Raw genomic sequence first — 23,361 nt, 5'->3', positions numbered from 1 at the left:
CCAAGAGACAACTACACTGGACAAACACATACAATTTGTATATGATAAACTATCTCCTAAAACAAGATATGCCATGAGACCTAGTAGAAAAGAAAAATTTCAAAAATTACTTAACATTTCAAGATGGTGATAGCAACATTAAACCAAGTGTATAACTCTATAGGCCACAAACGTACAAACTGGCCCCACTCTAGCATTACATACACAAAAAGTGGGAGTTGGGGGGGTTCTAAGGGAAGTGATATAGTCCATGTTTTCTAGAGGAAAAACTAAATAGCTAGAGACAGGAGCTGACGAGACTTAACTTGCACTGCAGAAGATTCTCTGCCTTTCAGCTTTTTATGTATAAAGGTTTTATACATAAAACTTTTAGACAAAGGACATCAGGACTCAGTTGGGCTAGAACCTTTTGGAGTAGATCTCCAATGCCTTCTTGAAAAACACTGTTAGGGGAGGCGTGGCTATAGTGCGGTGCTGCTTTCTGGGTTGAGCATGCACTGGATCCTGTGCTGTGGATTCCTGCTCTAGTTTTCTGTCCCTGCATCTAAAAGGCCATACGATTAATGGAGCCAAAACCACTATCTCCGCAGAGAGCTCTGGGCACCGTGAAGCTTCCAGTCATAAAGAACTTCCAGGATCTGTCCAGTGCTCTTGCCAAGGCCTTTTCTTCTGAAGAGTGGACAATGGGAAAAAAAAAAAAATGCTTAGAAATAACCCTGGGCCAGGCATGTTGGCTCATGCCTTTAAGTTTAGGAGGCAGAGACAGGAGGATCTCTGTAAGTTCAGGGCCAGGCTCGTCTACAGAGTCCAGGGCAGCCAAGGCAACAAAAAGAAACCCAGAAAAAGAAGAACAAACCCCGGGATGTCTTCTAACGTTGGGGAAAAAAAAAAAAAGGACTGTGGAAAGCTTTCTATAGCCATTCCAAAACAAACTATATTTTCCCAAGCTCAAAGTACATTTTGTTCATATCAATCATAGCCGCATCAGACACTTACGTACTACGATTCAGGTCCCTGTATCATAGGCAGAGTCCTGGTACATACCTTAAGCTATCCGGGACCTCGAGGAGATCCTCCTGTCTCAGCCATTCCAAGTGCAGTTGATACAAGCAGGTGGCAGCAAGCCAGGCTCATTTTTTTTTTTTTTTTGGTCTCTTACACATTTAAAGCAATTGTAAATCAAAACTTGAAATTATTTTTAATCAAGTGCCTACTTACGCAAGACCCAACTTTAAATGCACAGGCGAAGAGTGTGGACAAGCCTAGTGATGACTACAATTCCCGAAATACACCACGGGATCGCCTTGTGCACCTGTCCCTCGTTCACTTTCAGGTTAGAGCCGAGAGCTGGCCCAGGCGAGGGACCGAATAGGGAGAACGGAGGCGGCCTGGCGAGAGCTTCGCCCCCACTGGGCAACGCTGACTCGGCTCCGGGGCCCCTTCATTCTGCGGCACAGGGCGCCGAGAGCTCCGCAGGGGTGGGCGGCCGCTCGCCGGCTGCTGCTCCGTCTCGGCCGCCGGCCTCCCTCGGAGCCCCGCAGCTTCCTGAGGGGCAAACGGAGCCTTTCCGTGGCCGGCGCTCGAGGCCAACCAAAGAACGCTTTGGCGGGAAATAGAAAACTGCCAACGCGATCGTGGAACACTAACACTGCCTACTGCTCCCGGGGCCCGCGGAACACTTTCCAGGCGGATTCTCCGCCCCCGCCCGTCCTGTCCAAGCACTCGGACTCCCCAGCCTCGGAGCAAGCCTGGAGCTGACCACCCGCCACACGCCTGACATCCGGCCCGGAGCCGAACGAGTCAGCAACGCCACCGCCGCAGCGACCCGCTGCAGACACTTTGCAGGGAGCAAAGCTCGCGAGAACGGCCACCCAGGTGAGATTCCCGAGCGAGGAGGCGGGGCCGGAAGAGCAGGAAGTCCCTCCCAGGCGCGTCGCCTCAGTGGCGTGCTCCTCGCGAGAGCGCCGAGGGCTGGCTCTCCGGAAGCGCGTTCGGAGTCGGCGGTGCCGCGCGTCGGCCTCGTCGGCCGCCGTAGCCCCTGCTAGACCAGCCCGTGCGAACCTGCTGGAAGAGGAAGAGAAAGGCAGAGAGAGTCGGATTACAAGATGGCGGGTCTGTGGTAGCGACCGCGGCGGCGGCGGCGACAGCGGGAGAGCGAGCGAGACCCGGGGAGCGAAGGGAAGGGGGGTGGGTGTGCGCAGGGGGGACGGGAGGGGCGGCGGAGACCACGAGCAGAGGGCTCTCGGCGGCTCTCGTCACCCCTCCCCACGGCTGAGCCTCTGGAGCCATGGTAAACGCGGGCCTCTCGGGCGCCGCTGCCGCCGCCGCGGCCGCCGCGACCGGCTCTCAGGAGTGAGGAGCGCCGGCGGGGCGAGCGAGGAGGCGGCGGCGGGGGCGGCGGGGCCGGCAGCCACCATGTCGGATACACGGCGGCGAGTGAAGGTCTACACCCTGAACGAAGACCGGCAGTGGGACGACCGAGGCACCGGGCACGTCTCCTCCACTTACGTCGAGGAGCTCAAAGGGATGTCGCTGCTGGTTCGTGCGGAGTCCGACGGTAAGGCTATCGGAACGGTGCAGTAGGGGACAGTGCCCTCGGTTTAAGCTCCGGGCTCCGTCCTCTGGACGAGCACCGCTAGAGCGGGACCGCGCGTGGGTCTTGAGCCTGCCCTTCTCTACGTTAAAAACAAACCACTGGGCCTGGATTTACTCTCCGTCAGACGTGAGCTGCAGTTCTCCGCCTCCATCCCTATTAAGGATTTGTCTCTTCCCCCTCCAATCCCTGCCCGCTTGTAGAGCTTTACAATGTGAAGAGTGGGAAATGAGTAGATCAGACGCCAACCCCCCTACCCGCTTGTCGGGCGAATGTGTGTGGTATAAAAGATTTAGTGAAACTTTCTGAGTGCCAAAAAAAAGAAAGAAAAATACGTTTCAGTTGTTCCAAGGGACCCGTGCTGGGGAAAACTAAAACGGACTTTTTCTTGGGAGTTAGTAAGACTGTTTCCACGATACACACAGAAGCACATCCTTACTTTTTGATCTCCCTGCTCCCCCAGGCTGCCATTGCAGAGAGTGAAAAAGTGGGTTCCGTGATTGAGCAAGTTAGAAAACTAAAGCAGACTGTAAGGTTGTCTTTGTTGGTTGCAGAATTCATAGAAAGCATTTTAATATTACTAAAAACTGGCAGCCATAAATAATGAAACGGCTACTACGTGTACTCACGAGTTTCCCAATTGGAGCAGCTAATACATGTAATAGAAGAGTAACAATCTTAGATTTATTTTGGCGAATGTCCTAGGGCAGTCGTCAGAGGCATATTTCTATGTTATGCTGGATTTCTGTTGATTGTCAAAGGAAAAGAACAAGTATGTTTTGGTAAGTCTCTCTCTGGCCCTTGTGATTTGTTTTGTTTGACAGGAAATGCAATGAAACGGCTTTTGTTAAAGTTAGGCTTTAAATAATAAATTAGACCTTAAGTTTGATTTTAGCTATCTCATAGTCTGAATATTGATTTCACTTGAATTTGAGCCTTCCATTTTTTTAACTCTTTCAGGATCTCTACTCTTGGAGTCAAAGATAAATCCAAACACTGCGTATCAAAAACAGCAGGCAAGTAGTTGTTTCTCTTTAATTTGAAAGACTTCATCTGTGATCCAGGAAGTATTAATCTGACAAAGATGGGAATATTTCCAGACAAGAAAAAAGTGTGGTAACTAAAATTAGAGACCATGTGTATTTACCTTTCAGGTTGAGAGTTTCAAAATAAAAAAAAAAAAAAAAAGTTTTTATATTGGCAATTTAATAATTGTTTTTAATTGAGCCTCTGTTTGTATTGGAATGCAGTGTATTCTTTGGTCTTCTTTAAAGTAAGCCATATCTCTGCTATATGCTCTGCACTAAGCCTTTTGTTCTGAGTCACATTTGAAAGAAATGGGTTAAAAGAAGATTCAGATTGTTCAGTTACTACCACTAAGAAAAAATTCAAAGGGATGCTTTTTAAAGCAAGGAAAGTCTGTGGTGTGAAATTGATTCTTTGACCAAGGAAAAGAGTTTATTAAGTGTCGTTTAAGTTCTGTTGTTTAATTGTATGCATATTTTAATATCATTTTAATATAATCAATGGATGCTTTATAAATATACACACTGGGAATTGTGCAACATTTTTTGTTAATATTTATTGTCACTTTGGAAAAGGAAACCTGGTTTTCGTATTTCTAATTGGTTAACATGAAGATGATAGCATTGAGTCATCCTTTCTTTACCTGTGAATGTTTTCATTCTTATTATGAAATGCTATCAAAACTGAATAGTGTAGAAAATAATATAATAATCTCCATTATATTATAACACCATCATATTTGACAATATTAACATAATATATTTTCTTCAATCTTTTTGTAATGTTTAACATGGTAGTGGTAAAATCTCCTTTGTATCTATCCCATTTTGTCTATTCTCCATTCTCCCTATGGTAACCCTATACTGAAATTGTTGTGTATTCTGTATACATGCCTTTTATACCTTTCCTACATATGTATGTATCCGTAAATAATATGTAGTCTTTTGTGTTTTTAAACTTTTACACTACTGATACCATCCTTTTATATGTATTCTAAAGTTTGCATTTTCATACTTCTTTGAAGATTTATTCGTGTTAATGTAGGTGGGTTTTTTTTTAATTCTGTATTACATTCTGATGTTTGATATATACCTATGAGTCATTTGGATTAGTGTGTGTGTGTGTATGTATGTGTGTGTATGTTATGTGGTATAATGTGTGTTATGCAAATAAAGTCATATGACAGACTTTGGAAGAAAAAGAGAAATTATTTTAGGTTTATATTTATAGCATCAAGTCTACCTTTCTTCAAGGTGTATAAGAATTTGGATGCTATAGAGACTTCACAGAAGAAATAAAATTACATCTTTTGTAAAGCTTATTAATAGTAAAAATTTTATTGTAAATTGTTTTATGCATGCAGTACATTCTTAGTTCTTCAGAGTATTTTAATATTCAACTGGTAGCTTTTTTTCTCTTGGACAATTTTTATATGTGTTTATCTTTTGGTGAAGAATTCAATTAAAACATTTGTCTTGAACATTTGAGTGTTTTTCTGTATCTTAGATATGTTTAAGGACATTTAAATAAATATGATTCCTAACTCAACTAGACAGATAGTTGCTGTTTGTTTCCATTAAATTTTACAAGATAGCTACTTGGGAGTTTTTTGCTCATTTGTGGAGAAATACTATTTTGTCATTTTTTTCTCCTATCTATATGAATATAAAATGATAACATTTGCTCATAAGTGTGACTCCTAAGTCATGAATGGTAGTTCCCTACCCATTTCTTGTAATACTTGACGTGTATAAGGGATCTTTGAGCTGCTATTCCTATTGAAAATATTATATTGTATAGAGGCTTATCTGTAAAGCAGTACTCCAGCACTTTAAAAATATACAGTGGTTCATTAAATACTTAAGAATTTTGAAGCATACTTTCATGTATAATGTTAACTTTCTAGAAAACTAGGTCCAAGCCAGGCGGTGGTGGCACATGCCTTTAATCCCAGGACTCAGGAGGCAGAGGTAAGCAGATCTCTGAGTTCCAGGATAGCCAAAGCTACACAGAGAAACCCAGCCTTGAAAAACCAAAAAAGAAAAGAAAGAAAACAAGTTCCATCTAAATTTGAATTTTTTTTTTATACACTAAGTATGCAAAGCATAGGAGAAAAATAACATCATAAACACATTACTAAGGTTTGTAAGAGAATTCTTTGGTAATGAGAAGACTATAGAAACACATGCTGTGAATACAGAAATGAAAATTGTGAATGGAGTCACCTGTATTTTCTTTAATTTTACTTAAATTGAGAAGACCTTTCCAGTGGAAGCCATAGAGCCCTTTGAAGTTACGTTAAATTTAGTTCCTCTGTAATATATAAATTTTTTTCCTATTTTAACCAAAATCTTGCTCACTTTGCACTTTTTACAAAGTTATACAAATTGGAATTCTTGGATGTATCATTTTTATGTTTATTAGAATTATCACGTTATCAACATTTCTCAACATTTGAGATTTTAAATAGATTATTCTAGAAAGTTATTTCCAAAATTAAAAGAAATATGTTATTCATAGATGGCTTTTTAAATAAAAAATTTAATGGCTTGTTTATAGACTATTTGACTATGTTAAAATATGGTGAGCCAAGTCAGGCGGGGTGGCGCATGCATGTAATGCCAGTACTCAGGGAGGCAGAGGCAAGCAGATCTTTGTGAGCGAGTCCAGGACAGCCAAGGCTACACAAAGAAACCCTGTCTCAAAAAACCGAAAACAAACAAAAACAAAAAATACATATATATGTTGAATGAATTTAGAGATAACTATTAAATTATTAAATTAAGTAACAAATAAGTATCAAATAACTGAATTGCAGAAGGTTGTCAGTGATTCGCAGTATTTCCCCACTATGTCTAGTACTGAAAAGTGTCAAATGAGATGTATTTTCTCAATACACTTAAGGAAACACATCGACAAGAGGAAAAAATGGTTCTGCAGTACAGCATGAAGCTGTGCCTGATACATGTTTCAGATTTTTAAGTAACTTAAAACCAATCCTACCGATCTTGACTTACTCAGAATTCAAAATTACAGAGATATAATAGCATAGTTAACATAGTTGTGTTTATGAGTTTAAAAGATAAATCCTCACCTCAGTGAAACAGTAATAGAATGACAAAATAGCTAACGGAAGAATTTTTGCCTGGATCTCACTGAAAATGCATGAAAGGTTTAACCTGTGGACATAGGTTATGAATAGGAACGCAAAGCTGATATACTGCAGCACAAAATATTGTACACAGAAAAGTTGTTTTCCACAGTTGTGGGCAGTAGAAAACAGGAAAAAGTATTAGAAGCTAGGATCGATAAGAATTTCATTCTTGGTAGTGGTGGTGATTGCTGAAATCAATAATATATCTACTTGAATTGGAGGAAGTCTATTTGCAGAAGTATTTTTGTTTCAGAATTTGGTGTACCAAACAAAAGTGTGCCATTATAAATTTTTATTGGAGACTTAACATGGTGAAAATGATACTGTGTTTAAGGAAACCACTTTGACAATATGATGAGTAATGGATGAGAAGAGCGTGGTGGAACAAAAGAGCTTTGATTGGGAAACCCATTTGTTATAATTGTGATACAAGAAATGAAAGTTTGGTAAATAGACTTGAAGCAGAATTTTGGTATGTTTTAAAGAAACTGCTAGAGAATATGATGTGTGATTAGACATCAAAAGAAATCAAGGTACTGTCTTATTAGTTGTTTTGTGTTGTTACTGTTATTACGATTACTGCCTAGTGTTTCGGGCCAGGAAAGTGAGTTATTTCCAAAAAGTGAGAAGTTGAACAGGCTTGCATTCGTCTCTTCTTTTGAGGCTTGATTATCAAAGCTTTTTTTTTTTTTTAATTACGATGTGTTGGCATTCAAAAGTACTGACATCTCTCATACCTTTAGTCCATGTGGTTTGTATCACTAACAGTTGCCCTCATTACCACTCTCTCTGTTATTTGTTGGTTGGTTGAGTTTTTGAAACAAGACTTCACTTAAGTGTCTCTGGCAGTCCTAGAATTCACTATGTAGACCAAATTGGCCTCACACTCACAAAGGTGGGCCTGCCTCTGCCTCCCAAGTGCTGGGATTAAAGGGGTAAGCCACTGTGCATATCACCTTCCCATTTTCTTACAGCTTATCTTCCAGTAATACCTATGTAAACAGAAGTGTATAGACATACTCTCCATTTCATAAGCTCACATGCTGTTCTGGGCCTTTTTTAAAATTTAGGCTTTAAGGCAAATGAAATAAATGAAGTCTTAATATTAGACATCTGGAGCTAGTGGTAGGGTTTGAGTTGTTAGTAAAGCAGATCCTCATTTAAGAAACAAAATGAACTTTTAGCTCCAGCAAGGGACTATCCTCTTAATGGACAGAACAAAGCTTAAGACAGCTTTGCAGAACTATGTGACCTAGTACTTAGTAGGTGGTTGTTTATGGCCCGACCCTAACCCTCTTTAGGGTTTGTTTTTTAAAATAAGTTTGAAATTTTTGGAAGACTTGACTTGTTTTGGATTCTGTTTATAGTGCGGGGCTGGGGAGGGGGTAGGTCAAATCCAGCATCTTTCAGGTGCTAATTACTACTCTGCCACTGACCTAACTGCCCGGTTTTAGGAAGAGTTTTTAAATTACCTGGCAGGGGGGATACCATGATCACAGAGTTGGTTTTCTTGGGATAAAACATATCCATTGCACTCCAGATGTGCTGGCCACTGTGATTTCCTCAAATTTTTAGTAGCAGGGGACTCTGTTTGCACTCTCCCCTCCAAGAAACTAAATAATGACATGGTCCAAAATATGTATCAGTCTGTGAGTGCTGATGAAAGGCAATAAACATAAGAATATTTGGGGTTGGGTCGCTCTGTAGTCCAAATAGGCAATTGAATTAGGGGGTCAAGAGACAGATGGATTTCAATGATTATTTTTTTTTTTTTTAATGTGTGAGTGTTTTGCCTGCATGTATGTCTGGGCACCACATGTGTGCGGCACTCTCGGAGACCAGAAGAGAAAATCAGATCACCTAGGTCTGGACTTGAAAGGTGGTTGTGAGCTGCCTTGTGAGTGCTGAGTTGAACCCTGGTACTCTGGAAGAGCAGCCAGTGTAACATCTCAAATCCCTGGAAGGATTTTTTTGAAGGTCTTAAAGGTTTTTACTTTAATGTACAAAGGCTAGCATGATCTCTTCCACTGTGTAGCTGGCCGTGAATGATCCATTCAGAGAAGGCAAGACACAGAGAAAATTAAGTGGATTTTGAGGGTAGAGGTGAAAGTTTGTGTTGATGAAGGATTAGGCCTTGATAATAGGAAGAAAAAGGCTACAGTATATTTGCATTGCTGAGAAATTAAGTCCAGGGTCGCATACAGGCTAGGCAAGTGCTGTGCTGCTGACTTGCACCCTTCGCCCTGTGTCATTAGGTGTTCTTGTTATTTCTTTGAGGTGACTAACCCCAGGACCTCACGAGACATGCTAGGCAAAAGCTATCATTGAATGACATCTCAAACCCATTTTTAGCTTTGAGACAGAGACTTGCTAAGTTGCTAGGACTGACCTTAAACTCATTGCATTGCCCAGGCAGACTCAACTTGGAGTCATCCTGCCTCACACTTCTCAGTAACAGTTTATAGGTTTGTGCCAATAGGCCCAGTTGTAAGTGCCTTAATTGAAATACAGTACTTCAGTAAAATTTAGAATGCTGACTGTTAGGCTTCAAAGTCAGTTATGGGAGGAATAAAGTACTGGGTATAAAAAAAAAAAGATTCCTTGTAAGTTGTGGTGGCCTACAACTTTATTTCTAGCACTTGGGAAGCAAAGGCAAGTGGAATACATAGGTGTATTGAAGCCAGTCTGGTCTACATACTGAGTTTCAGGCCATCCAGAGTCACACAGTGAGACTCCTTACTCTAAAAAAATAAAATAAAAACATAAACAAAAGCAAGGGAAAAGAGAGGCAAGAAGGAAATTGATGATGAAAGGGCACTCAGTTACTTTAATCAGATTTTTGTTGTTTTACCTGCACATATTTTTTAGAAAGTCAGAGTCAAAATTATTTGGGCCTTAGATACCTGCATAACCAATATGGATTTTATTCGGCAGTTGTAGTGGTAATACAAACTGGAATGTGTAGTATGGAGCTTGAGTTTAAAGATTTATTTGCTTATTTAGGGGGCAGCAGGCAGGGGCATGTGCACATGAGTGAAGGTGATGGGGGTCAGAAGTATTGGCTTCCTCTGGAGTTGGAGTTATAGGTGCATATGAGCTGCCCGGCTTAGATAGGGGCTGGGCACCAATCTCAGGTCTGTGCTCCTAACCACAGAGCCACCTCTTTTGCCCTACATGAGGATTTGAGAAGAAACCTGCTTCTGTACTGGTTTTCTCAAAAGGAGATTGTTGTAGTTGATGTCTAGAACATCCAGTAGTGGGGTCCTAAAATCTATGTGGCATTTCTAAGCAAAAAGTAACATTTCTCCAAAAAGTTTGCTCAAATTTCAGTTTTGTTGCCTGACTGTCCTAACCCTAACAAAACAGATCAGGTAAAACAGTTGAAAACGGTATCAACAGAAATTAAGAAGATAGTGACCAAACTGGCATTCAGACTTGGGTTAGCAACCAGTGATGTGACAGAACTCTGACAAGAAGTTAGCACTCCACAGAAGTTTTAGTTGTTAAAAGATATTTTAACTGTTTACCACCATTTGCAGGTTTACTGTGTCTAAGTAGTTCTAAAGACTGATTGTTAATATTAAACAACCATTCGAACATTAAACATTTTTCTTATTTTATTTTTATATAATCCTTTTGTTTCTTATGTGTGTGTTGTATGAAGTCATTGTTTGGAGAAAGGGTCTCACTGTGTAGCCCTGGTTGGCCTAAATCTCAGTGTATAGACTCAAAGCCACAAAAATCTACGTACCTCTGCCTCCCCAGTGCTGAGGTTAAAGGTGTATATAAAATATTTAGTAAACTTTAGGCATATGATCAATGTTTTGGAGAGTACTATTCATGAAGCCGTTACATGGAAAAGCTGAGTAGATGCTCAAATGCTTTAACTGGGCCTGGCTGCAGCAACTCTGCTTTGATCTCTAGAACTTTTCTAGGTAAGTTTCCTCCTGCCAAGATTGGGGTGTGGGTGTGTGTACACAGTGTGTATGTGTCTGTATGTACGTGCACATGGGTGCAGGTATTGCAGAAGACCGAAGAGGGTATCAGATCCCTATAGCTAGAGTTACAGGCACTTATGAGCTGCCCCACGTACGGGTGCTGGAAACCAAACTCTGGTCTTCTGCAGTAGCAAAAGTGCTCTGAACTGCTGAGCTCTCTCTCTACACACCCACTTGCACTAGTTTTTAAAAGAGATTTGAAAACACAGCTTTGGGTGTTTTAAGCAGCTGAATGAAGCACCTAATAAATTTTGAAATAATTTTGGTGGCAAATTTCCCTTTTAAGGTATATAGTCTGGAAGAAGGTAGAACAAAATTTACAGCTGTTAGTTGAATATACAGCAAAGAAAAAAGATTGCATTGAGGGTTTGGGAAGATGGGTCAACTGATAAAGTACTTCCTGTACACATGAAGAACTTAAGTTTGATCTTTGCAACCCATGTAAAAAGGCAAACATGGTGGTCCGTGCTGGAATCTCAGTGCTAGGAAGAGGGTTAGAGACCACTCCCTAGGGTTTGCTGGCCAGCTGCTCTTATCTGTACCAACCAGATACCCTTCTAGAAAAAGGTGGGAATAACTGAGGAAAACATGAGGCCAACTTTTGGCATGCGCATACAAATAAAAAGTTGAAATTAAGACCTGGATTAGTTAGAGGTCATTCTTTATTTACTGATTACATCTAAAACATTTTTGTTTTACAGTACTGAGCATTGAACTCGGGGCCTTACACATTCTAACAAGTGTTCAGCTACTGAACTTTATATTTCTTTTGTTTGTTTTTCAAGACAGGATTTCTCTGTGTAACTGACTGTCCTAGAACGTGTCATGTATGCCAGGCTGGGCTCAAACTCAGAGATCTGCGTTCCTCTGCCTCCTGAGTGCTGGTATTAAAGGTGTGTGCCACCCCTTCTTGGTTGAGCATTATATTTAATACCAAGTCATAATATTTCTAAGTACTAGTCAGATGAATGGTTAATAAATATATTTTGTTGGGACTGGGATTTAGTGATTAAAAGCACTTTGATGAGAACCCAGGTTTGGTTCCCAACATCCACATGACAGTTCAGAGCTATTTCTAACTCTAGATGCTGGGAATCTAATGCCTTCTTCTGGCTTCTGTAGGCACCAGAGACACTTGTAATGGACATATGTGCATGCAGACAAAATATTCATACACATAAAATAAAAATAAATTTTAAAAAATCTATGTATGTCCTTATGGATTGTGTTTTTGGTTTGTTGTTGGGCGGTGCTTGCCTGGTTTGGTTTTTGAGCAGTGTGGGTAAACCTACCATCAAACTAATGTAACCAAGCATCACCTTGACTATTGATCTGCCTTCCATCTCTCAAGTGCTGGGATTGCAGGCTCACCCAGCTTATGTGTATGCTGGTTAGTTTTTGCCAACTTGACACAAGCTGAGTCATGGAAATTAACTCTCTTTTTCCCGTTGTTTTGGATATGTAGTTTATCATACCAACAGAAAAATAGCTAAGACAGCATGGTACCAGGGGGTCCAATCCAGGGCTTCATGCATGCTCGACATTCTACCAACTGAGCTACATCCCCAGCCACATTTGTCTTTTTTTTTAATTTAATTAATTTATTGACACAGCTTCTCATTATGTAGACCAGGCTGGCCTTAAAATTCACAGAGATCTGCTGACCTCTGCCTCCCAAGTGCTGAGATCAAAGGCTTGCATCACCATGCTGGTTTCCCCTATATTTTTAAAGTAAAATTTTACTTTGTATCCAAAACAACATTGTTCATTTTGTTAGATTATTGTTTGATTGTGTGTATGTGTGTGTTTTAATTAAAGTCTAAGTTGTAGTTTCTTATTACAGAGTTTGACAACCTAATCTTTTAAAGGTAGGGGCAGAATTGAGGATAATCTATGAAGAATAAATCTTAGGTTATTCTTTCTGCAACTGCTGATGGACCACACTTTCTCAGCCTCCCCATATAGCACCAATATTCAAATGCCAGAGACCATCAGGGACCACATTCTGGTCTCTAGCACTCATACTCTCTAGGCCCTACCGTAATGCAAAATGCATTTAGTCCAACTTAAAATTCCCTAGTCTTTTATAGTTTGAGCACTTTTTTCAAGTTCAGAGTCTCTTCTGAGATTCAAAGCAAATTCTTAACTGCAACTCCCTGTAAAATCAAAAAGCAAATTACATGCTTTCACCTTGAAATGGCATAGAATATATAGGATCACTCCAAAAGGAGGGAGGATTGGTAGCTTAGGGAAAAAATTCTGGATCAAGGCAAGCTAAAACACTGTGTAGCTCATGTCTGATGTCAAAGGGCTTAAGTGGCCTCCCCTCTCCAGTTTTGCTCACTGCTGCTCTTGGGCTGGTTCCTCTCTGTGTGCAACTTTCCTTGTCCGATATCCCATATTTCTAGCAATTTCAACATTGAGGAGCAGGTCTCTAACACAACTCAGGATTCACTTCTAGAACTTCATTCAGTGACCTCTCAGGGGTTCCATGCAGGAAATCCCCTATCACACACCAGCCCTCAGTGGCTTTTTAAAACCACAGATTTTATGGCTGTATTTACTCTTGTATCCTTCATGACACTAAAGCCAGCATCATGCACGTAACACTGCCAAGATCAGCTGTCAATTTGAGGTGGAGCTCCACAATCATATTTGTAGAACCTTTTGTTTGTTGTTTCTGGGACTAAAAAAGGAAAAAGAAAAAGGTGGGTAGGGCCCACCTGTAGTGGTTTGAATGAGAATGGTGCCCATAGATACCATATGCATATACTTAAAGATTTGGTTTCAAAAGTCCACTTTATTGTAGTTAGCTCTCTTTCTGTCGCGTGTTCATGGATCAAATGTAAGCCTTCACTGCTACTCTATCTAGCACCATGCCTGCCCCCTATGATGACCATAAACTCTACTACTATGCTATGGAACCATGAGCCCCAAGTAAATGCTTTCTTTTATAAGTTGCGTTAGTTGTGATTCTCTTCAGAGCAACAGAAAAGTAATGACATTGACAGCAGCAGCCTTCCTTTTATTCCAGTGTAGGACAAGCTTCACCTTAAGATCCTTTTTCCTTTTAGGGGAAGTCTTGTACAACATTGAGTTTCTTAGTGCTCTTTTTCTTTTCCAACACTAAGTTCTGTAATTCTTTTTAACCCATTTAGCCTTTTTCATTGTATTCTTGCATGAGAATGTTACTAATAACCATGTCATAGCGTCAATATTAGTTATTAGGCTTGAAATCTCAGGGGGTTGGTGGGAGCATCATAGTTCAATACGTCAGGCATATTTAGCATCAGACATGTTCTCAGGACAAGGATAGAAAGCAACCACACTTTACCAAAATATTACAAGACTGGTCTCTAGCCCAGTTAATATTGTTTCCTTCTGAAATTTCTTAACCAGGCCTCCACAGTCCACATAGCTCTCAGCATTACTCTGTCAAGCACCTACTATGATGGTCCATAAAGCTCTGCTTACAGCAGTAACTTTTTCTAGTCCATCCCCCAAATTCTTCTATATTCTTCTAAAAAATATGCTCACATGATCGGTTTCTTTACAGTAGTAATCCATTCTCTGGTAGCAGAATCTGTATTAGTCACCTTTCTATTTCTGTGATAAAAAGCAACTTACAAAAGGGTTTATTTGGACATATAGTTCCCAGAGTAATGAGTCGCTCACTGTTACAGTGGGGAGTCATGGCAGCAGACAGACTTGGGAGGAAGAACAGCTCTGAGAGCTCAGGGCTCATGTTTTCAGCCACAAACAGAACAAACTGGGAATGAAGCAGGCATTGGAACCCTTAAAGCCTGCACCCGATACCAGAAAGGCCGTACTTCCTAAGCCTTCCCAAACACCACCTACTGGGCACCAGGTATTCAAATGTCACAGGCTGTGGGACACATTTACCATTCAAAACACCAAACATGCAAGCGTTCACACACAAAATAAAAATAAACTCTTAACTATTTTTTTATTTTTTTAAAATAAACTTTTATATAAATGTCAAAGTAGGGTTAAACCTAAATTTGTCTGAAGCATGCTTTTACTCAGCTGATAATTAGTTAAAAAGAAAGGTAGGCAATGTAAGTTGATGAATGGAATGGCTGACTTTCCAGACAGCAAAGTGGATGGTTGGGAGGGTCTACAGTCTTGCTCAAGAAGGATTAAGAACGGTTACCTAGAGCTTACTAACCCACTTGAGCTTTTTAGAAAATTGCTGTGTTATCTTTAATACCAAAGCTTCTCTTTCAATGGGAATATGTAACAAAAAACTTTAAAGGCACAGCAAAATACGTCATAGTATAAAAAATACTTTATAGATGTACTTTATGTACTTTAAATGCCAATTCTCCCAACTTTTGTTTATATTTTGTAGTGTGTCTCCCAACTTTTGTTTATATTTTGTAGTGTGATAATGAGACATATTTTTATTTTTTCAACAGGATACTTTAATTGTTTGGTCAGAAGCTGAAAACTATGATCTGGCTCTAAGTTTTCAAGAAAAAGCTGGCTGTGATGAGATTTGGGAAAAAATTTGTCAAGTAAGGTTTTCCTTTTATATCTTTATAAATATTATATGCATTATTTATTGTTTTTCTTTTCACTTCAGAAGTATCTATTAAACTATGGGAAGATAATAGGTTAAGATTTTAATACTTAACATGGATGTTTATGTGTGTATTTCTGGTGCTAGGGATGAAGTGCTCTGACACTGACCTATATCCTCAGTCTTGGATTTTTATTGTTTATTGTAACTTATTATTTTACTTAAAATTAGGAGCAGCAACAACATTATAATTTTTAATGTGAATGTAATTCAATTGGTAGAGTGCTTACCCAGTATACTAGAGACCTGGCTTTAGCTCCAGCGCTGGTTAAGCCTGGCATAGTGGCGAACACCTATAATCCCAGCAATCAGGAGGTAAAGACAGGAGGATCAAAAGTCTAAATTCTCAGCTTCATTAAAGTTTAAGGTCAGCCTAAGCAATGAGACCCTGTCTCAAAAGGGGAATGGGGAATGTACTGAGCAGTGTAGTGTTCTTCTATAGCTCCCTCCCAGGCAACTCCTGCCCTTAGCTGCACATAATGCAGCCAGATTAGCACCTCACATTAATATGGAACATTAGTTGCAGTTAATACTCTAATATTAAGCATTATTATTATCCAAAACCCATGCTCAGTTTTAGATCTGAGCTTTTCCGTAATGCCCATTTTCTTTTCCCTTGATGCCCCATTGCACCACTCAGGTCTCCGTGTCATCTTAGGTGGTTTTTGTACACACACATGTACACACAACACCACCAAAAAGGACGAGAGGAAAGTTGCTTTTAAAAAAGGTCAGAAATGGTAGCACACATCTTTAATCCCAGTGCTGAGAAGGTAGAGGCTAGCCTGGTTTACATAGACATTCCAGACCAGCCAAGACTACTAAGAGAAGCCCTGTCTCAAAAACGAAAGAAAGAAATTAGCAAATCTATGTCTTTTCCAGGCCAGTCATTTTCTTTTGGCATTACATCCTCAAGAAACTTTAGTTTAATTTCCCAATATATTTGTTTATCAGTATTGCAGATTTTAACTAAAAAGTAAGGGTCTGTAGATAATGAAATATTGCTGGTCATCTATTCCAGTTCATCATCACCTTATATGATGGAACGTCACAGAGCAGTGTCACTCACAGAGTTTACAAGGCTCCCTTTTGCCTTTGTCAGGTTCTAGAAGGAGAGATAGCCTTGATAAGTAAGGTTCTATGCTTTCAGGCATCTGGTGTAACTGTGCCAGTATTATTTCTTGCTCTTAGTGTTTGAGACACACAGCATTGGGGTTCTCTTATTACATAGTCTTCTAGTCATTCCTTTGCCCTCTGTTGTCATCTCTCCTTTCCACTTGTCTTCTCCCCACAGTGGGATTATGAACAAGTGTACCCCTCATGTCCCGCATTTGCTGGCTTCTGGGGATTCTGTTGAGTTGGGGTCCTTAGGCTTGTATGGCAAGTGTTTTACCAAGTGAGTCATTGCCCCAGCCCTGAGAATGTCATTTTCTGAACTACACTGGTCTTGAATGCCCGATTCTATTGCCTTAGCCTCTCAAGCACTGAGGTTTCAGGTAAACTACTGTGCTCAGTGCTCAAGGTATTTTTACTTAAATTCATTGGTCGGTGATTTGATTCCAGAGTATTAAGTTACTTTGTATTTTAAGATAACCAGCTGTACTTGGGTATTTTTAGGTTCAAGGTAAGGATCCATCAGTAGAAGTCACACAGGACCTCATTGATGAATCAGAAGAAGAGCGGTTTGAAGAAATGCCAGAAACTAGTCATCTAATTGACCTGCCCACATGTGAACTCAGTAAACTTGAAGAGATTGCTGACTTAGTTACCTCAGTTCTTTCCTCACCTATCCGTAGGGAAAAGCTGGCTCTGGCCTTGGAAAATGAAGGCTATATCAAAAAACTGCTGCAGCTGTTCCAAGCTTGTGAGAACCTAGAAAACACTGAAGGCTTACACCATTTGTATGAAATTATTAGAGGAATCTTATTCCTAAATAAGGCAACTCTTTTTGAGGTAATGTTTTCTGATGAGTGTATCATGGATGTCGTGGGATGCCTTGAATATGATCCTGCTTTGGCCCAGCCAAAAAGACATAGAGAATTCTTGACCAAAACTGCAAAGTTTAAGGAAGTTATTCCAATCACAGACTCAGAGCTAAGGCAGAAGATACATCAGACTTACAGGGTACAGTACATTCAGGACATCATTCTGCCAACACCATCTGTTTTTGAGGAGAATTTCCTTTCTACTCTGACATCTTTCATTTTCTTCAATAAAGTTGAAATAGTCAGCATGCTGCAGGTAAGTAAATTATTTCCCATAATTATTTTCAAGTGTCTTGTTCCTAATAATTTAAGCTGGTGATAAAGGTTTGTTTACTTAAATATTCTGTCAACCATAGAAAACATGACTGTCTTGTGGGTTTTTTTTGTTTGCTTACAAAGAATAAGTTTTACTATAAGGTACTTTTTTATTACATTTACTGTATTTGTGTATGTGGTGTGCATGTCAGAGGACAGCTGGTAGGAGTTGCTTCTGTCCTTCTAACATGTCGGTTCCATGGATTGAATTTAGGTCAGTAGGCCTAGCAGTAAGTGCCTTTACCCCACTGAACCATCTCACAGGCCCTGGGTCTCATGAAACCCAGACTGACCTTCAACTCGCGGTGTAGCTGAGAATAACTCCTAATTACTGGGATTACACACTTGTACCACTCCTGACCCTACCTATCAATTTTTCATTATTCTTCAGTAGTGGGTATAAAGAAAGTTAAAGTACATATTGGGTTTCTATTATATTAAGTGGGATCTATATTTTTTTGCTGGTTTCTTTATGTTGTTGTTTGGCTGGCCTTGAACTCATGACTTTTCTCCCTTAGCTTCTTGATTTCAATGATGTTACCTACTGTACATTCCAGGATGCTGTTTTACTTGTAGACAAAACGTCAGCATCAGGAAACTGGAAATGGAGTCATAATGTGGAGTTAATGTAAAGGATGTCAGCTTCTCAGATGGAGCTTTCAAATGCTTGCTTGACTTGAGAATGGTTTCCAAACCCACAATAGTAAATCGTAACTTTTTTTATCTTGGAAAAATAAAGTCTAGAGATATAGCTCAGTGATAGAGTACTTGTCTTTTATGTGCAAGGCTCTGATTCAGTCCCTAGTACTGCCAAAAATAGTTTAAATAAGTTATGTAAATTAATCTGTAAATATTTGTAAATTTTTTATATCATTTTTCATATTTTTTAAATTTCTGTTTGTGAAATCTGATATAAAGCAATGCTTTAAAGGAATTTTATTTTGTTTAGGGTTTTTTTGGAGGGTTGGGTTTTTTTTTGTTTTGTTTTGTTCTGTTTTTATAAGGCTTGGTGGATGTGATCTGAAACTTACTAGTTTGACTACACTGGCTTTGAACTCTTAATAATCCACCTGCCTCTGCCTTCTCAGTGCTTACGTTACCATAGCTAGCCAAGAAATTTTTGTTTATGTATGATCTATGAGGTGCATTTTGTGAAATTGTTATTAATTTTAAACTATCTTGCCCATGGCCAGCCCCTCCCTATTGACATAGTGGCAGGAGAGGAGGTAAGGAGTCAGTGAGAGAGGAATGAGTCAGGTACAATGGTCAGGAGAATCATGCTGCTCTGCGGGACTAGCAATCAGGTTGCTTCTTTATTTATACATGTTTCACAGAACAAAGACAGACTAATGATTATCCAAAAAATACAGATGATACCATTTTGTCACTGGACATGTGTTTGACTTTTCATTACATGTCCAGGGTCATAAGTTCGGTCACAATTAGAAAGTACAAATAAAACAGATTTTATTTTTATTATTAGCTCTATAATTCCAATTCAAAGAATCTAAAGAATGTCTCCATCAAAGTTAACACATTTGTTATATAACAGTCTGCTTTTTAGGCTGGCAGTATTTATACTTTTAAAACACTCCAGACAAACAGAAAATACCCATGAACCAATCTTTTTAGGACTAGCAAATACTAATACCTAACTCCTTTTACTATATCATTTCATCATCTATGCTATAAAGATCTTATTTATTGATAGTTCTGTTCCTTCAGAAGTGTATTTGACCTCCTTCAGAGGTCATACCGTGTATGACCCCCCTATCTTTAAAGTGCATTTTCAGAGAGCTGTGAGCACACTGTAAAGAGGCCTTGACTCTTGCTAACTCACCAATCAGAGTCTGACAGCTGTCTTTACATTGCACTATTTGAGTTTGCTTAGGGGCAGATACCCCGAGAAAATTCCTGGAGTAACGGCCTGCCTTAATTAGAAATTTCTAGCTCACTGCTTATTACACTTACCAGGGAGGGCATAAGGAAGCTTTCCAAATCGGCCAAGTAGAATTTCTTCCCTAAAAGCAGAAGGGATAGTGACTTTCCTAAAAAGACATAAAATGACTCATAATATAAAAAGTCCCCAAGAATGCAACACACAGAGACCAAAAACTGAAAGTGAGAAACAGAATGACAACGATCATGGCATTTGACTCAGCTTTGCTAGAACTGTGTCAAACAGCTGTGCTGGCTTCATGACTTTCTGCTGTTTCTGCTGTTTGTCTAGGGTTTACCGCTTAATTATTTTCATATGCCTATAGTGACACTGAAATCTAGTTTGAAAAGTGTAAGAGGAGGAAAAAAACTGTAAGCCTCCTTAGAAGTTGGTTTCTGTTCTTTTCACTTGTACCTGTGTGCACACATGGATGCAGGCATGTCCTGGCACATGCATGCATAGGAGTGCTGACTGCTTATTTTCTAAAGCCTAGTTCCAGATACTAGATGTTTCCAGATACCATTCTAGCTATGCAGTGTGTGTACCTCTGTCTTTTTAAAACTGAGTCTTAATATGTTGCCTGAGTTAAATAAGGCAAATGAGACTGTACACATTGTATCTCATTGAACCAAAATGAAGTAGAACAGATAGAGAATACCCAGTTGGGTTAGTTATCAAAAAGTACTTTAAATAGGTTATGTAAACTTACTTAAGTGCTCGGATTAAAGGCAGATGCCACCACACCTGCCTTCAGATGCCTTTTAAAAGCATGCAGGAAGTGTTTTAGACCCATTTCATTATCATTTGGTCCTTTCCAGATTGTGACTGCTGCCAATAGCTTGAATGTAAGAATATGTAAGAGTAACTTTATTGTTAAGATTTTACTGTTTTTGTAATTCTATGTATATGTGTGTCTATATATGGGTTTGTGAATATGAGTATAATGTTCAGTAAAGGTCAGAATGGGGTATGGAATCCCTTGGAAGCAGGAGTTATAAGTAATTAGTCGCCTGAGGTGAATGGCAGCTAAACTGGCCTCGGCAGTGCAGAGCACACCCTTACTTGCTGAGCCCTCTCACCAGTGCCACGTAACTTTTTAAAAGCCATTTACCCAAGATACCTGGTTCCTAACTCCATTTCTGCCACTCACTAACTTGAGATAACCTATCTCCTAAAATCTAAAATTGGACGGGACAGTCTCCAAGTAGTGCTGTAAAAAGCCTGACGCCATTTGCATGTTTCTAAAAAGATAATTATCTTTGTTTTACCTGTTTTTACATTACTATGAAGAAAAGAGTTTGATATATACTTCTGTTTTGTTCTTATTTTTGTTTGTGGTGCTAAGTTTTAATTTCATGGTTAGAAATACAGTCTGCCAGTAAGCTACGTCCCAGCCCTGATTTAGAACCTCTTCCCCACAGTTTTGTTTAGAAAAGTAGTCAGATAGACTGTGACATTTATGTCTTATTAAAAAAAAAAAAAAAAAAAGCTTTTAAAACTCACAGAAAAGAAAATTTTTCATGATCTAATGTGATTATTTTAAAGAGTTAGAGAAAGACTTAGAAAAAAAGCATTCCAACTATGAGCTTTAAGTTATCTATTATTTTCTTCCTAATATGTACTCTGGAACATAATACTTTGTACCTTAAAGAAATCAGGAAAATGATACTATGAATTGGAAAAATATACTGGGAATCCGAAAGCATTCTCCTAATGAACGTACTTGAGATTGCTTTTATGAATAAATAGTTTTTGCAGTTATGACTGTCACCTTACAAGTGTTAGTGTACAAAGAATTTAGGGAAAAATTGTATTTATCAAGACATTGGAACTTTCTCCTTTGAAAATATTCTGAAAAATTAGAGCTGGAGAGATGGCTCAGAGGTTAAGAGCACAGGGTACTCTCCCAGAGGTCCTGAGTTCAATTCCCAGCAACCACATGGGTGGCTCACAACCATCTATAGTGGGATCTGGTGTGCAGAGTACATGCAGACAGAACACTGTATACATAATAAATAAATCTTCTTAAAAAATACTCCAAAAAGTTTTAAAAAATGGGAGGAAAGAATGAAAATTTAATCTGGGAGATATGTGGGAAGAAAAAAAAAAAGGTAAGAATGGGGGAAATAAATAATGACAGATACTAAATTATAATATTTTTAGAACAAGCCACCTGAAGTAATGGAAATTACATTTCATAGAGGTGGGTTTTGAAATCTTTTTCTCTGAATATATCAAACCATGATATATACTATATAAAAGGAGTCAATGAAATACACAGAGAAGTGCCATTCCAATTCAGACTACTTTAAAACCCTATTGCATCTCTTTATACTTTGAGTACTTGCCATTGATGTGCTGCTTTCTAACCAGTGGCTTTAAGTCGCATATATCTTCAGATATGTCTTCTACTTTATTTCAGTGTGAGACCCTTCGTTAATGTATGAGCTATATTTTTTAAGTACAGATAATTGAAAACATCTTTTATGTCTGGTGATTTGATTTTACTATCTGTCAGAAATATTACTATTATGAATATTTTAGAACATGTTAATTTAAATTAATAGAAATTACAATTCACAGAGAAGGGTTTTGAAAATATAATGAAACCTTAAAAGCACCATAATTTTAGTAGCTGGGTTTTGTTGTTGTTGTTTTAGCAAATATCTAAAGTGGATTTCAATATTATGTAATTTTTTACTTTGTAATTTTTTTTATTGTAGAAAATATAGGTTAAGCTGAAGGTTACTTGCTTCACTAAAACAATGAGTTATGATGTAAACCTCCTACATTTTAGACATACAAATTTATATAAAAAATTCATCAATCAAATGTATAATGAAAATAAAAAGGGTTATAAAAATAGATGCATACTTGGTCTGGGGCCGTAGTTCAGTAGTAGGTTACTTGACCAGCGTGCGCAAGCCTTGGGTTTGACCCTTGGCTCTATGTGTTCTTTTAATGAGCACGTAAGGAAACTAACGCCTGTCTTTTAATACTCCAGGTCATTAGAATGCAGCTACCATAGTGATTTGTTACTTTATTTACCTTTGTACCTGCTGCCGTAACCCAGCTCCCTTCCCTGCTGTGCTTGTGCCCCGCCTTGTGCTTGTCCTTCTGGCACTATATGAACTGACAGTGAGAGCCTCGGGTTTATTTGAATTGTGTTTAAAGTGAGTAAATAAAAACTGGGTTAGAAAAGCTATCAGAAAGAAAAGTAAAGGAATTCACTGTTCTAACTCTAGAGCTCCTGTTTGTTTGGCCTAGTCTTGTGTGGTGAGATTTCTAGTTAAGTATGTATTGATAGATAACTGAAGTAGTATTTCTAGGTTTCAGAAAGCTAAAAATATATCCTCAAACTTTAGGTTTCATGATGAAAATGCTTTTTGAATGTTTTTCCTATACTTTGTGTAAGGCATATCCATGATGTAACAATACTTTGTTAATATTTCATAGCCATTATTTCTTCTCATGCAGGAAGATGAGAAGTTTTTGTCTGAAGTTTTTGCACAATTAACAGATGAGGCCACAGATGATGATAAACGGCGTGAGTTGGTAAGTTATTTATTCATAGTTTCTAAAATTTGTTTTTACATATTTTAGAAAACTCTTTTAAGATGTGTCATTGTTTCTCCCCCAAGGCCAGAACTACAAATATTTTTTATAGTAGTAGATAGATATAGATATAGATAGATATATAGGTGTGTGTGTGTGTGTGTGTGTGTGTGTGTGTGTGTGTGTGTGTGTG

General features: G+C 39.0%; 1 protein-coding gene across 1 annotated transcript; it reads left to right on the top strand.

The window, feature by feature from the left end:
• Positions 1–1,793: 1,793 nt before the first annotated feature.
• On the top strand, positions 1,794–23,168 carry LOC129684134 (serine/threonine-protein phosphatase 4 regulatory subunit 3B; the record flags this gene model as incomplete). The annotated part of the gene is given in 5 exon segments (XM_055617206.1): positions 1,794–2,557; positions 3,554–3,609; positions 15,211–15,309; positions 16,992–17,615; positions 23,091–23,168. Coding segments are annotated over 5 exon segments (999 nt in total), but the record flags the coding sequence as incomplete, so codon positions are not given.
• Between the last annotated feature and the right edge of the window lie 193 nt (positions 23,169–23,361).

This window comes from Psammomys obesus, unplaced genomic scaffold (assembly GCF_907164565.1).
Source record: "Psammomys obesus unplaced genomic scaffold, mPsaObe1.curated_primary_1811, whole genome shotgun sequence".
Lineage (NCBI taxonomy): Eukaryota > Metazoa > Chordata > Mammalia > Rodentia > Muridae > Psammomys > Psammomys obesus.
The sequence above is the reverse complement of the archived record's forward strand: the minus strand, read 5'-3'. Positions and strand labels throughout refer to the sequence as shown.